Source organism: Pithys albifrons, chromosome 2 (genome assembly GCF_047495875.1).
Source record: "Pithys albifrons albifrons isolate INPA30051 chromosome 2, PitAlb_v1, whole genome shotgun sequence".
Classification (NCBI taxonomy): Eukaryota; Metazoa; Chordata; class Aves; order Passeriformes; family Thamnophilidae; genus Pithys; species Pithys albifrons.
In genome coordinates this window covers 86,194,299-86,209,848 of record NC_092459.1, presented here as the reverse complement: position 1 = coordinate 86,209,848, position 15,550 = coordinate 86,194,299, and the positions used below count along the sequence as shown (strand labels likewise).

Below are 15,550 nucleotides of genomic sequence, written 5' to 3'. Positions count from 1 at the left end.
TGAGGCTTAAAAAAATTATCTTATTGGATTTGTGTTAACTTAGTATTCAATAACAGTTTAGAGAAGCCAAGTACACATTCAATTACTTACGATATTCTATTTGCGACATTTCCTTCATCCATGCATTATGATAGACTACCTCAAATTCCACCAACACATATGCAAGTTTGTTGTATGATTGAACAACTGCTTTACCTTCTGGACTTGACAAGATATTTGAATTTTTCTATTAAAAAACAGTACATTCAAATTAAAACCATGTCCAAAAAAACCCATAATACTTGGGTTTTTCTCAATTTAACTATTTACTATATATAATCTAATTTATTACTATGAATTATACTTAGAGAGTTATTAAAAGCTGTATCCAGTATTTATGATTCAACTTTATAGGGCAATAATGTCAGTAAAAACTTGTAAGGAATAAATACTTAATATTTAACACGAGTAAGAGCATTTACTTATTATACTATGATAAATACATGCTATTCACAGTGAAATAGTTGCTCTGTTTTAGTCAAAATTGAAAAATTAAAAATTTACTGTAAAAGTTTCCTTTTTAAATCAGTAATTATATTTATGCCTGTTTTCTTTGGAGCAGATTTAGATGATTCATATTCACATCTGAGGGAAACAGGAAGGCACTATGTGCAGTTCTGGGCCCTACAGATTAAGAAGCTTAAGAATGCATCCAAAGAAGGGCAACAGGCTGGTGTAAGGGTTGGAAGGAATGAGGAAGCTGCTGAGGACTTTGAACTTGCCTGGAGAAAAGGAGGCTGACAAAGGCCTCATTGCTCTCTACAGCTCCATGAGGAGGGGAAGGGGAGAGGAAGGTGCTGAGCTCTTTTCTCTGGGATACAGTGATAGCATGTATGGGAATGGTTCAAAGCTGTGCTAGGGGAGGTTCAGGCTGGACATTAGGAAGCATTTCTTTACTGAGAGGATCACTGAACACTGGAACAGATTTCTCAGAGAGGTGGTCGATGCCCCAAGCCTATCAGTGTTTAAGAGGCTTTTGAACAATGCCCTTAACAGCATGCTTTAACTTTTGGTTAGCCCTGAATGGGTCAGGCAATTGGACTAGATGGCCACTGTAGATCCCTTCTAGTTGAAATATTCTATTCTATTCTGTTCTGTTCTGTTCTAACACTCTATCTTGGATCTACAGCAATGGTTACTGCAGAGCAATATTCCCATACAAATAAACATGTTGCCTAGCATATACCAAGAGACATCATCATAGACAGAAACTTTATAATCACTCAGCTGAAGTAAGACAGTTCTCACTGTTACAACAAAACACCTAATTTTTCTACACATCAACTTACATGGAAATAGTTGATTGGTTCATTTATCTTTCTGAAAAGCTGTCTCACCCACAGTATCTTTCCTGCAATAGGTGGCATGTTTCGAGCTAGAGGAGGGTCATCTTTCTGAGTTTGGTAAAGCTACAGTAAGAACAATACCATCAAACACATGGATTAAAAAAATCTGTTGAAATGTTAAATTGGAACAACAATTTCTTTCTCTTCCCAAATAGATTCAGTTTTTGTGGAGGCACATAGCAGTTCATGGAGAGAAAAATATATTTCTTCCTGGCTGGATACACTTCTGAGATGGACACATTGATATCACTGCTGGTACATCTCCAGTCTTCATTATGTAATGTTGGTTTTAGCTGTACTTATGACAGTGCTCTAAGTACACCACAAGGCATTGCAAACCTAGGAACTGAGCAGCCAGTATTCAAGACCAAGCCTGACTGATGAAGCTATGTGACTTTGGAGTCATCTCCGCAAAATCCAACTGTTTAAGGCAATGCTGTTGAGAGAATCCTTGTGGGGCTTTTCCTCCTTTGCTTGGGAACTGGCCTCATGAGAGGGACTAAGCTATCTTGTTAGCAGCAAGTTTTACCTGAATAGAAATGTCAGCGTTGTACTTCAGTCATGTACATCTGACTATTAGCTAACATTTCAGGAGCTGGACTCAAGGATTCTTGTGGGTCTCTGCCAAACTGAGATAATCTAGGCTTCTATGATACACACTTTTCTACTAACTTCTGATCAATAGACATGTAGATACTCCTGGGTAAGCAGCCCATGCTTTTATTTGTGCCCAAGTGAGAAAAAAATGGGTTCAGCTCACTGAATGTCCGTATTAGAGTGAAAAAATGTTGGCCTAAAACGATCACACATGAAATTTGCATGGACAAATTATTCAATGACCTTAGAGCCAGTATTGCAGTGGGAGCAACTTTTTATTAGCAACATCTTGCTTGGCAAAGATAAAAAACTATCCAATAATACATAATAAATAGCTACAGCTAGTCAGTATAATTGAGACATATTCTTCAACAGTAGAAAGGAGTATCTGTATCCACCCAACTTCCAGTATGAAAACTCATGCTGTGACAACACAGACTGTGATGGCACAACTCTTTGCTTACTGGCAAACCTTGTTAACCCCCCACTGTCTCCTGCACCGTCCCAACAAAAGAAATCCAAGTAGCTTCATAGTGAACTTAAGACAGCAACTGACCTGGATGAAACCCTCTCAGAAAAGGTACTCTTTTTTTTTTTTCCCTGAGATAAAAAAGCTAGGGGTAGGCTACATGATTTTTTGGGCAGGTGATGCTGCTGAAAATATGTTCATCAAATTGGGCCAATAATGACAGGTTCATGAAGTGTTATATACAATGTATAGGTAGGTAAAGGACACTGTAAAGAGTAGTTCAAAGCAGCTTTGCTGGGCTACAGTTTTAAGACACTGTTTGGAGGAATGATTTTCCAGTAAGTGCAGAGTTTAAAGATACTTGGGTTCCTCATGTCAACTTGTGTCATTGATCTCACAAAATGTAAACATCTCAAAAAAACAAAATTCATCAGTCCAGTTTTCCAGATTCCGTTTGTACTCATTGAAGAAAATGGCCATTTGGAGGGAATTACTTAAATCTTCATATTACTATGCAAAATAGATCAGATTAACTGACTCTAGAATACTTCTTTCTTTCTTGAGTAGAAAGGGAGTTCAGACATCTAGTTCTGATGCAGTTGTTTATTTTACAGACAAATGAAGTCAGGTTAGATGAATTCTTTTTTAAAAGATTACAGCCAAGTGATGTGAACACTTCCCAGAAGTTAATTCTCAATTATCCTACAGTCATGAGAAATTACTTTATAATGAACATAAATGCAATTTAACTTCATTTTACATGTATTTTTAGCTGTCACAGCATTCGATAACAGTAACTTACAAATGCAAATTAACTGTAGAGGCCTCACATAATAAAAAACCTGAAAGGTATGTGCAAATAATGTACACAGCCCGTAGAAAACATGCTTTTTAAAATTTAATTGATGAAGGAAAAACAGAAAAGATTTTGGTTTAAAAAGTAAAATTGTGATGACACATTTGCCTTCAAAAGCATGTTTATTGCAATGCCCACACACTAAGGTCTGCCTTCTGTAACAGGAAAACAGAATTATGACAAATTAAGCTTTGATAATCAACCAGTGAAATAGGCAGAATAAATAAAAATTCATATTAACATACTTGCTCCTATTTTAACATGCTGTTTACAATTTATAGAAAAGAAATTAAATACCTTTTTAGTAGCTTCAAGTTCTGCTACATAATGTTGAAGAATACAACCAACTGTACGAGTTGTTTCTTCCTGAAGGCATGACATATTCAGATTTTGAAACCTGTATTAAAAATTAGTACCCAAAATTAAATTCCTAAAACATAAATAATTCTTTAACATTTCCTTTGGGGTATATGAACATTACATAACGTGAAGGAATCACAAATCTAGGAAATTCTTCTGAATCTTGAAAATGTTCTTGCTTTGAGAAAGTTTAAGCAAGCTGAAAATTTCTGCCTGGCTGGGTAGTTTTGTTGGTGGTGCTGTTGTATGTTTTTAGCTTTTCCCTTTATTAGCCTCTCACATATACAAAATGATCTCATAAAATTAAGAAACAGAATATGTTGATTCACATAGGAAATCTAAAATATATATTCTATGATTATTAAGTGGTTCAGAACATCAGTAACAAAAAATTGTCAATTAAGCCCTTTCTCTAAAATTAGCTGTGTTAATCAGTAATTGGAATTTACTTTAAAATATTTTCAAACATAGTTGCCAATACCTTTGAAGTAACTGAAGTGAGTTCTGTGCAGACAAAATTCTCCCAAAACAGGTACGCATAAATGTCTGTAGCTGTGTCTAAAGAATACATAATTTAGAATGTTTTTTTCTGTTCATAGAATACTATTTTGATGCCTGATATTTTCTTAACATAGTAGCATTTGAAACTGTTATTGCTTAAAGAACAAAATAGAAGCCTTCACCATTCCATCTTTAACATAATTAATGAAAAACTAGTTTTAGTCAAATAATCTCTTAAAATGTCACATAATTCAATTATACGAAATAAATCAGTTGCAGCTTTATTCTGCCCAAAATCTAACCATGTTTCTCCAGGCTAATAAATGACATCTGCATAGATTATTCTCTCAGGAGTCATATTTTTTTAATTTTGGCTGCAGAGACATAATCATCAGTGAGGCCTGTTTAATACATTTTATACCTTCCTTTGAAAGTAGGAGAAAGAACGGAAAAAGCCTCTCCAGACAACAACAAACTCCATGTTCTTCAGAATGACCACAGTGTAGCCTATTCATGATCCAGTCTCAGTGACACTCAGTTTGATACTGAGCAAGTAGTGATGAAATTCTTCCCCAAGTAAATTATAGGTAGCAATACTACTTACCTCTAAACGTTCAACTTCTTTCATGAATTTCTCAAAATCCACATCAAATTCTCTGTTTTTTGGATCAAGGAAATCATACTGTTTCTTTTGAAATATGTGATAGATATTTTTGAATTTTTTTGCCATAATATCTATACCTTCAATTGCACACTGACTCAGAGCACTAAAAGTCTTTTCTACAGCTATCATCTCTGTAATCTGAAATATAGACATTATGTTCATGTTTATAACAAATTATTTGTTCCTTCCCCTATAAAATAAAACCTGAATAAAATAAAATAAACACCAGCCACTTCTCTAACTACTGCATTCACAAATGTGTCATTTCTGAGTCAAGTATCTTCAATAAAGCATCATTAATACAGTTTTCAACATCAGTTCTCACCGCAACCCAACACAATGTAAAATAATAATTGCTTTTCATTATGATAGAGGGATTCTTTTTTATCTTTGACTACTAGATTCAATAGGGTAATACGGAAAAAGAGATAAAACATGACATATGCATACTGATGACAAAAAGATATTTTAAAGAATAAAAAAAGGTCCTACAGATTAGTATGCATATTGCATGATGAAAACATACATCAAAGACTCACAGAATTCCTACCCTGTGATGACTGCCCCATTATTATCATATCCTTTGTCTGACCTATTATCTTTTCCACACAAACTCTATCAATGGTAATTTAAAGTCACTTCATTAGGTTACCAAGCTGAATGTTAAGACCACATCAAGCAGCAGAATCCTCTGAATTGCATTTAGCAGTAACAGGGGATTTTCATGTCTTAGGACACCATTCAAAAATGCAAAGGTGTGTTATTTTTTACATCATTTTAAACCTTGTACAATAATTATCTGATCTAGACCATGAGGTTATTTTCCTCCACACTAACAGAGATAAATGGACAAGTTCAGAAGACAATTGTGAGGTAATTGACTAAAGTATTGGGCTGACTCTGTGGAAGTGCCTAATTTCTCTCAACAAACAGCTACAAATGCCTTTACAGGGTCATTGAGATCATGTATGCTCACAAGTGTTCCACTTTGTAAACTGCTCTTTGGAGAGACGCTTCTTTACCGATAGTAACAGCACACACTATACTCACTTTTTCTAATCTCCTACAAAAAGCTTCAGATTTTCCAAAAATGTACATTTCTGATATATCAAATGTCTTTTCTCCTAGAGTTTCCAAAATCTCTTGCTTAGCTTCATGAAAGCATTTCTGATATTCTTTCAACAGACACATGCAGTTCTAAAAAGTGAAAGAATTAAATACCAGACTCATTATAATATGCTTATGGGTCAGGGACTTGAGAACTCAAACCTCCTGTCACCCAAAAGTGCTTAATTATCACTGAATCTAGTTCCAGTCAACAGGCAGTAATGGCTTACACACACAGGTTTTCTTTCAGTATCTGTAGCAAATATTTGCAACATATGAACATACAATAGTACAGTACAATGAAAGATGTAACACTGGGAAATGAGTCACCAAAAAAAACAGGAAAGTTTTAGTTCCTGTTAAAGTATCAGTTTAGAGGCCAGCAAAGAGCAAGTGATGACTCCTGCTCTAAAGGAGACATTTGGAGATGTCCAAGTGAACAGAATGAAAAAGAAAATACATTATTTTAATTATGAATGGTCAAACTGTCCTCTGGATAATGACAGAACTTGGTGTAATAGAGTAGTCTGTTTGGAACTCTCAGAGGACTTGAAAGAAACTGGTTATACAAATCAATGTATGTTGAATTAAAAGTCTGAATTAAAGGGATGTTGAAGAATCAGTTGATAATTGTTAAGACCCGACTCTGAAACAGGGTAACTGAGATTCTTGTTTATAGATACTTTGGGGTGGCTTAGAGTGAAACAACCCCGAATGACCAGTGCATATATGACAGGTTTATTCTGAAAAGCATTTGGCTGCAGTGGAAAGGAGGTTTGCAGCCTTTCTGGTTCCTTTATATAAAAATATCATGAAGAAATTGTATAAGGAAAAGAAAGAAAGAGAAGGAAGAGTAGATAGTGGAAGGAAAAGATATCACCACCTGTGGATCCAGAGACAAAACCAAAGCATTGCAATTTTGATGTCCGTGCCCAGAGCGATGGTGGCAGTCTCGATCCATTGGGGTAGGGACCCCCACAACAAATAATTCTATTCTTAATACATTAAGACCCTTTCACATGTAAAAACTATGACTGATGAGAAATGTAAAGTCTACAGATACAAATTTTTCTGCTAGTTCTTGGCAAACAGAAAGCAGATTTTATCACAATATACTGGAAGTCACCAGGCTGTCTGAATATGTAGGTATATACATAGCAATTGGCTATGAACTACAGGAAATGAAAAAAGGTCCTCATTGAAAGGAATGTTCAGATCATCAAAAATATACTAGAATGAAGAATGATCAACATGATTAGAAATTGGGTTTATATTTCTCTCATTGAATAATGAGGGCTTGATAGCTATACAACAGCCACAGGATTGTGTCAGTGAAATACATGAATTATCACAATCAGATTATCCTGTCAGTCAGGAGAGATATATTTAAATAAATATTCTTTTTTTCCTCTGGACCTGATTTTTAAAGGACTATGAAATTCTATGCCTTTTGAGGTAAGATGGGAACTCAGTAGCTGAGATGTGATAAGGAGGAAATGAAGCCAGCATTGGCAAGCAGTAACCCCACAGCTGCACATGTTTTGCCATGGCACACTGCATGTGCTTGATTTGTTCTTAATAGGTCACCATCAGATGAAGAAGAGGAAGACTATCTTAGCACTGTACTTTCATGAGATGAAAGGAAACCTTATATTGGAAGGAACTACTGTAACTAAGTCATGGTCTATTCAAATCCCAGGTTTCCCATGGTAAAGGAAGATGGCACCATACCAGAGGTAACCCCTCCTCCATATCCCCTCTTCCTCAAGAGGGAGGAACACGGATTATGAAGGATGGGAAAATTCCTTGGTTGCACATACGGTGAAGACACCAATTCCAAGGTCAGTGACAGATCACACTGTTAAAGATGAGGCCATTCTAATTTCAACAATGCCAAGGGCTAAGAATTAGGAAAATATTCAAAGCATCATGAAATAAAAAAGCAAAGAGGTGTGAAGCACTTCATACATATTGATAGGGACGTCCTTGTGATATCAATAGGTAATCAGTAAGTTTGATAGGTACATAATAGAAAACCAAAATACAAACCTGAATTTTTTCAGTGATTGTTGATGTTTCCTGATCCCAGACCTCAGACAAGCCACTATCTGTAATATATGCTTTACATGTCATGACCATTTGATTTGTAACCTAGGCCAGAGAAAAAAACAAAGTAGGTCTCGAGCTTCACAGGAAATTTTCCTGTATCACAAAATCTAACATAATTCCAAATGCATGTATTAGTACTATCAGATTTTGAAAAAATTTCACCTGTGGTAATAATAGTGGCTAAATAATATATGCAATATGCATAACAAATACCTTATAAAAACCATGAGAAAACACCCAGAAATACATTTAAGTTCCAGGACATATTTCTAAGTCCTCTAAGTTCAGCAATACATATACATAAACACAGAATATCCTAAATCATAATTCAAGAACAAAAAGAATTTATTTAATTCCAGCTACTCTTCCCTTATATTATTTTGCAGCATGTGCATCCTTATTTAAAGACTACCCTTAAAGAATTTTCTATTCTAGCAGTATGTCTTTACCTTGCCTGTCCATGGCTTTTAAAAGGAGAAAACATTCTTCTACTTCTCAACCATAAAAATCCAAAGTTAGTAATGACAAAAAGAGAGGAAGGAGTATGTAAATGATCCAGTAAATGGACTGGAGTTGGACCTAGGGTTGGACTTGATGATCTCGGAGGTCTTTTCCAACCCAAACAATTCTATGATTCTATGATTCTATGTGCAGATACAGAAGACATATCACAGAGAACAGCTACAGGTATATAATTTGCTGTCAATGTCAATTGCTGAACCAAGAATAACAACAAAGTTCCTTCCAGAAGACAAGTCTGTAATCCAAGTTTAATTCTCCCCTTATCAACAGAGTTCTTTTCCTTTCCCATGGAGACCTCCACTATTTATTATAATTTTTTAACCAATGTTCTACTGATGTAAACAAAATATATTTTTCTTCTGCAAAATCACATAATTTTTATAATTAATATTTTGCTTAATATATTTACCTTTATAAGCAATGATGTCATTCTCTCAGAAGTATTGTAATATTTTGAAACGCCATGAATCATTCGTATAGCCTTTATCAAGTCTGGTATTCTATGTGTCATTGACACCTTAAAGCAGGGTTTTGAGAAAAATGTTACTTTCTACTCTTAAAAACTGTATTTCTATTCTATTGACAATTTCTGATTTACATTTTTCCCTAAATTACGTGAATCAATCTATAAAATACCATGGCATCTTAACAAAACGTTTCTTGGAAAAAAAAAAGTAACCATGCTCATTAATGTTGCAAACCGTAACTAATATGAACAATAAAAATATTTGATCATTTGGTAAGAAATCAGATTAAAGGTATTATAAGACATGAATAATTGTAATATGCTCTTTTGATGAGCAAAATTGAAACTGATTAAAAAAGTACAGGTTGCATTTTTTGGCACAATAGGAAGTATATTTCTAGAAGCTGACAGCTGTTTCTTGTGATGAATGCTTTTGTTTTCCTTCAAGTAGAGCTGCTAAATATGCAATTTCATTATGGTAGCAATCTTTACATAAAATGTTTAATTCAGATATTTCATAAAACTCATGGAATAATTGTCCCAATGTTAGTTTCATTAACAAATACCTAATTCATTCAACCATCATATGAAACACCTAAAAATCTTTCACATATTTTGTGTAATCACTGTTCATGTCATTAAAATCATACAGTGACATTACAAGTACTCTGAAACTCAATCACTTCCAAAGTATTTTGAAAAAAAAATCCAAACAAAACAGAAGAAAGGTAAAAAATTATAATCCATTAACATGATCAGGCGTTTGTCAAGTTGCAAATTCATAACATCAAGAAAAAGGAATTTTGGCTGTCACCCCTCAATGGAGAAACCAAACTCCTGGAAGTAACTTTGGGATGTAAACTCAAACTCATACTGTGGGTAGACATAGCAGGCATTTGCATTCAGCAGGAGTGTGAAAGGAACGCTATATAGTATGAAAACAATCATCTGTGTTCACGTTGTTCATCACCACCACCACCACCCCTGAAATGGAATCAGGAGACTCTGAGTCTATTGGTTTTCTTTTTCAATCCTTGACAAAAATAAAACCCTGAATATCGAACTGTATAGAAAAGTCTCTGATTCAAAGCCTTAAGTTAAATGTTCAGTCTGAATTTTCATGTTTTAACACAGTTTAGGTACAAATCTCACCATGTGATACAGCACACACTAAAGGCCATATTTTATGATACACACACTAAGTATCATATTAAAACTGCAGGGACTCCATTCCCCATACACTAAAGCATAAAACAGTTTTCCATAACAGATAATGAAATCAACTCAATAAAGAATGAAGTTCTTTTTTAAATAGAGTATATTTAGTTTGGATATCATTGTATTTTAAGCTGACCACCATAGAAAATCCTATCTAAATTAACTTGATCTCTGGAAAACATTCAGAGACACTAAACAGAAATTCAGATATACCCAAATTGTCCCAGAATAAACAAAGAACAAGAGAGAATTATCTTTATTAGTAAAATTAAACTTTTCAATGGGCTTCCACCCAAAAATGTCTGTCTTCGGTTATGATAAAAAGAATTTTATCTTCATAATGCCTAGGAAGTAGCTAACCATTATAGCCTGGTACCTGGCTCCCTCTAGTGATACCTTGAAGAGATGAAGATAATACTGTTTATCATACTTGTTTCTTATACTATTCCATGCGATATCAGCTCTATGTCATATATTATCCGTCTTTTTGCTTTCCCTCAGTTAAAAGGTCTTAGTAGGATCCTAAGCTGCCAGAGATTCAAAAGAAATGCAACACTTCCTGCCAGAGAACAGGAGGCATATAGGACCAAAACATGAAGGACTTCAAAACACAAGAGCTCTGTTTTTCTAGAGTATTTCCTCCTTTCATCCTATCCTGCAACAATCATTAGGAAAATATATCTGTTATAGTAATTAATAGTTCCTACACCAAATAACTAATATCTTGAACTAGGGCTGATTAGTGTACATTTACAACTAATTATAAAAATTCTGACTAGTTGGTACTTTTGCAAATAGAAACAGCTAATAGTGTATTTTATTTCAAAACATTACCCATTGTGGACCTCATCAGGTTCCATTATTCTCTATATAACTGAAATTTTGGTACTTCGGTTTCAGCTATGTGATCATTCATTGACACATGGAATTTTCAGTGGAAAACATACTTTGAGATTCTTTTATTATAAAATATGTACCTTATGTAATTGCTTTATAAAAATAATATTGGCACCAGGACTGACTTATTAGGCAATCATATGTATTTATGCTTATTGATTAAATACATATTTTAAAATACTTTATTTTATGTAATATATAAAATGAACTAATGCTTCACCATTTAGCTTGACACACATTTTGAAAAAAACAGAAAAATAGAAATGTAAATCAGAAAATAACACTTTCAAGCAAATGCAAGGAAGATTTATTTTGCTCTGGGCATTCTACATCAATACCTAAACTATGCTTAAAGAACGATGAAAGGCATACTTACAACATCAGTGCTATAAAGTGGCTGACAAACTTTTTCAAGGGTGTGTAAGTATTTCACATTATCCTTTGATTCATTTGCTGCATCTGTAATTCTGGCATCTAACTGTTGCCACATCTAGAAGGAAAACAGTACTGTAAAAACTTCATACATAGTGAACTGTTTCTTTAACTTGCACTTATTTGCCCAAAGTTAACCTTGGTAAATTAATTTTTAAAAGGTATTGTCAAAGCAAACAATAAAATTTCTTTTATTATATTTGTTATATGTATCATTTATTTTATGATCATTTTTGGCTGTATCTCTAAAATATCTTGTTCTTTGTCTTAATGCCTAAAGCACACCAGCATTTATCTAAATTTTTCTCTTTTAATTCTCAGCAAATCTCTTTAGATACTATGAAAAAACCCTGAAAACATAAGCTTTCTCTACTATAGTAAAAAACAACATAAAAAAGAAAAAACAATTACCCTTAGTACTTTAGAATGTCCAACTCTCAGAACATTAAGGACAGCTTTACAGTTTTGTCCTTTGATCTGCTCGATAATAAAGTTCAGTTTAGCAGACACATATTTCCAGTGCTCCAGTTCAGTCAGTGGACCTGAATCGTTAGCTTCTCTTATTATCTGCTTGCTCTCTGTCAGAACCTGCAACCAATTTCAAAAAAATGAAATGTCTACTACAGAGAATAGACAACTCATTATAAAGAAGAAACACTCTTGAGGAGACTTACTTAAAAAGGAACAAGCTTGCAGTTACTGACATATGAAAATGGTTCCCTTTTGGAAAAGCATCATTAGTTTGAATTGCACTTAATCATATTCTTAAACTGAAATTAAGGAAATTAATACATATGTTCAACACCTGTCATAATCTGGGTGAATATCAGCATATACTGGTATTTCTCTAATCACATGTAAATTCACTTCTAAAATATGTCAAGTGGTACTTTAATAAAAATATTAAATATTAGTCATATATGTACCCATTTGTATGTTGATAAACATGCAGACGGCTCTTTTTACATATCTTTTACATTTTTATTCTTGTGAGCTAAACACACTAAACATATTATGCCTCCTAAATAGAGTATGTTCCAATCTACACAGATTCCATATTTTGACAAGGGATTCTGTGTTTTTCATGGAAGTCTCAGACAGTAACTTCTTGGATAACTGAGACCTTTCCATGCAATACTTACACAGGATAAAAAATTATGCCCTGCTGGGCCTGGTCAAAGATCTTTCTAAGACTAGTATCTCACCCCGTGAGTGGCAGCAGAAACTTCACAGGTAACATACAGTTAGTTATATTCTATATACACGTGATCTTCACCAGTGTTATTACTCCTGCATCCTTCTGTTCTGTTTTTTCTTATTATTTGTGTCTTAACTGTTTAGAAACTCTTATCCTTGCTAGACTGTAAGTTCCTAGGGATAAGTACTGTCTGCCTAACTTCACTTGTGCATAGAAGCAAAGCACTTTTTAAACTCAGCTGGAGAAGCAACTGAAGATTTCGGCTTGTCTTGAGGCTTGTTTTGAGGCAAGTCTCATATATAATTTATAAACATCTAGCCATATTTATGCTAAATAGATACGTTAAAACAACAACTTACATATTCAATCTGTTGATACCATATCATAAGCACTTCCTCTAGCTGGTGAACTGTGTCATAGTTTTCAGCCGCTGCAGCTATTTTCTCAAACGACTGGAGTTCAGAAAAATTTATGTAATCTATTTTTTTCAACTCAACAGTTCCTTCAATGCTTGCTGCAGCACCTGAAAAAAAGGCAAGTACAATCTAAAAATCAATTAAGACTTTAAAATAAATTTCTACCAGTCTACACAATTTAAATTTCCAAATATATATGTCTGCATGCAGTGTTGTTTCAATATAATAACCACTTTACTGTACTCACATGAAGCAGAAAATTTTGATTTTAAATCCAGTGATAATCCTTAAAAGTAACATATTGCTATTTTCTCACAAAAATAAGCTACCCATATATTTATTATGCAAGCAATTGATAATTTTATTTTTCCTTGCAGAATGTCAAAAGATCCTTATCTATGTGCTACTGCCTTTAAATGGAGATCCTTAAGTAGATTTGCTCTAGTGTGTTTCCTAAATGCAATGCTTACCTTCTAAAAATGAAAGGTATCTGTTAATTGTTTCCACAAAATTTTGTTTGTCTTTTATAAAATCTTTGGACTCACTTAAAGTACCCCAGTTACTTGTTGTACGTATAGCAGGGAGAAAAACATTTTCTATCATATTTTTAATACCACGTAGGAGTCCTCCAGTGGCATCCAAAACACCAAAGAAGATATCCTGCATTGTAACAAAATTATTGTTAGTAATGCAGTAAATTAATCTAGAAACAGCATTATAAACTCACTGCATTTTTATAAAAGCATTCCAATATGTCAATTAAAATTTTGAGGAGAAAAAATATTATAGAAATAGACCTCCAATGCACCCATAAGATAGCATTCTTATTAGAAAAGGGAAGTCAATAATGATTTATTACAGTTTTAAAAGGGTGTCAGGTTATGCTTTTGCAACTTCAGATATTTCCCTGTCATACAGAGAGTTTGGAAATTTTTAAATAGCATGAATGCCCCCATCTACAATTAGCTCTGCCTATTTTCAGTATTCCAGTATTTAAAATGTCCTTCAAATATGAAGATATTAACATACTTCATGCAACAAACTTCCTAGAACATAAATTTCCTTTCCTTATCACTTCAGTATTTGGAATGAATTTGGATGGAATTTGATGCAAAAGCAGTTATTTATGACCAGTACTGAGATTCCTGATAAAGAGGGATCTTGTACTTTACTTTTAATAGTCCTTTTCCTCTTCCACCTTTTTAGCTCTCCAAAGGAATGAAATATTTGAATATAAAATATATAAATTAATACTGGATTTTGTGTTTAAAGAATTTGAAATTATACAAATTACAAGATACTTCTGTAAAACTGTTTCTTGCAACTTACAGTCCCTCAAGCACTGCCTGAGTAGTAAGATGTGTAGATATAAACACGAATCGAGACTACACTTAACTAAGAATTTGTCTTGTAAAGCATAAAAACTCATATTAGATAATTTACATTGGATAAAAGTTTATTTTGCACACTCAAAGACACATAAACCAGAAAGGTACAGGTAAACTTTTTGTCTCCTGGTATGTGCAATGAAGTCTTCTGTGTGTCTTTGTAGTTTATAGGGATTTTCATCATGACTAAAACGTACTTAGTGGCTTTAACTGCTTCAAAAACTTCAAGGAGAATAAGAAACTAATCTAAATGCAGACTTCATTAACAAGAATCCTGTAAGATTTTAAATTCACAAGCTATCCTGAGTATTTGCTGAAGCAATATAGCTATTCATTGTCCACCCAAAATGGAGAGCAAACTGTGTGATAAAAATTCACATTCAAAAACCACAGTTACCATTAATTTTAGTTATGTGACAACAGTGAAAAAATAATGAAAAAAAAAGCTACTTTTAAAGCTTTTAGTTTTTAAAATATATGAGAGACTACCTCATGTATAGTTTTTTCATTTATGACGTTGTCATTCTTACAACGAACAAAAAACAAGCACAGTCCTACGATTTTGTCTGGTGTTTTGTCCACATAAAATTGCATCATTTTACTTCCTTTTGCAGCACCTGGAATTGTCCGACCACACTCTGAAAAGGAATTTTGTAGTTGTCATTCTTTTAAAAAGTGAGGGTATTATAAAATGCTTAAAATCAACATAGGGAAAGAAAACTGAACACATAAAAAAACAATTTTCTTCTTTTGTAAGAACAAAAACTAGCAAAATTTGTGACTGTAGTTAACCACACCATTAGAAATGTACACCAAACATATACCGTATATATTACAAAGCTATTTTGGCACACTGTACTGCACTGAAAAGCTAATTTGCTCAGGCTCATCATTCTGGAATAATTCCCTGGTGACTAAGGTACTTTGTTTATTTGCATTCATCCCATCAAACAACATATCAGGTG

General features: G+C 33.7%; 1 protein-coding gene across 2 annotated transcripts in view; it reads right to left on the bottom strand.

Moving 5' to 3' along the window:
* Positions 1-15,197, bottom strand: part of DNAH8 (dynein axonemal heavy chain 8) — a 117,596-nt gene extending 102,399 nt beyond the window's left edge. For both annotated transcript variants that reach the window (XM_071548021.1, XM_071548022.1), the window contains exons 1-13: positions 15,075-15,197; positions 13,668-13,857; positions 13,141-13,304; positions 11,995-12,171; positions 11,528-11,641; positions 8,980-9,087; positions 7,989-8,090; positions 5,883-6,029; positions 4,773-4,970; positions 4,149-4,225; positions 3,605-3,704; positions 1,329-1,448; positions 91-226 (exon numbers count right to left, since the gene is read on the bottom strand). In XM_071548021.1, coding sequence (XP_071404122.1) covers positions 91-226; positions 1,329-1,448; positions 3,605-3,704; positions 4,149-4,225; positions 4,773-4,970; positions 5,883-6,029; positions 7,989-8,090; positions 8,980-9,087; positions 11,528-11,641; positions 11,995-12,171; positions 13,141-13,304; positions 13,668-13,857; positions 15,075-15,182 — 1,741 coding nt within the window. In that variant the 5' untranslated portion in view covers positions 15,183-15,197. The remainder of the gene's footprint in view (positions 1-90; positions 227-1,328; positions 1,449-3,604; positions 3,705-4,148; positions 4,226-4,772; positions 4,971-5,882; positions 6,030-7,988; positions 8,091-8,979; positions 9,088-11,527; positions 11,642-11,994; positions 12,172-13,140; positions 13,305-13,667; positions 13,858-15,074) is intronic.
* Between the last annotated feature and the right edge of the window lie 353 nt (positions 15,198-15,550).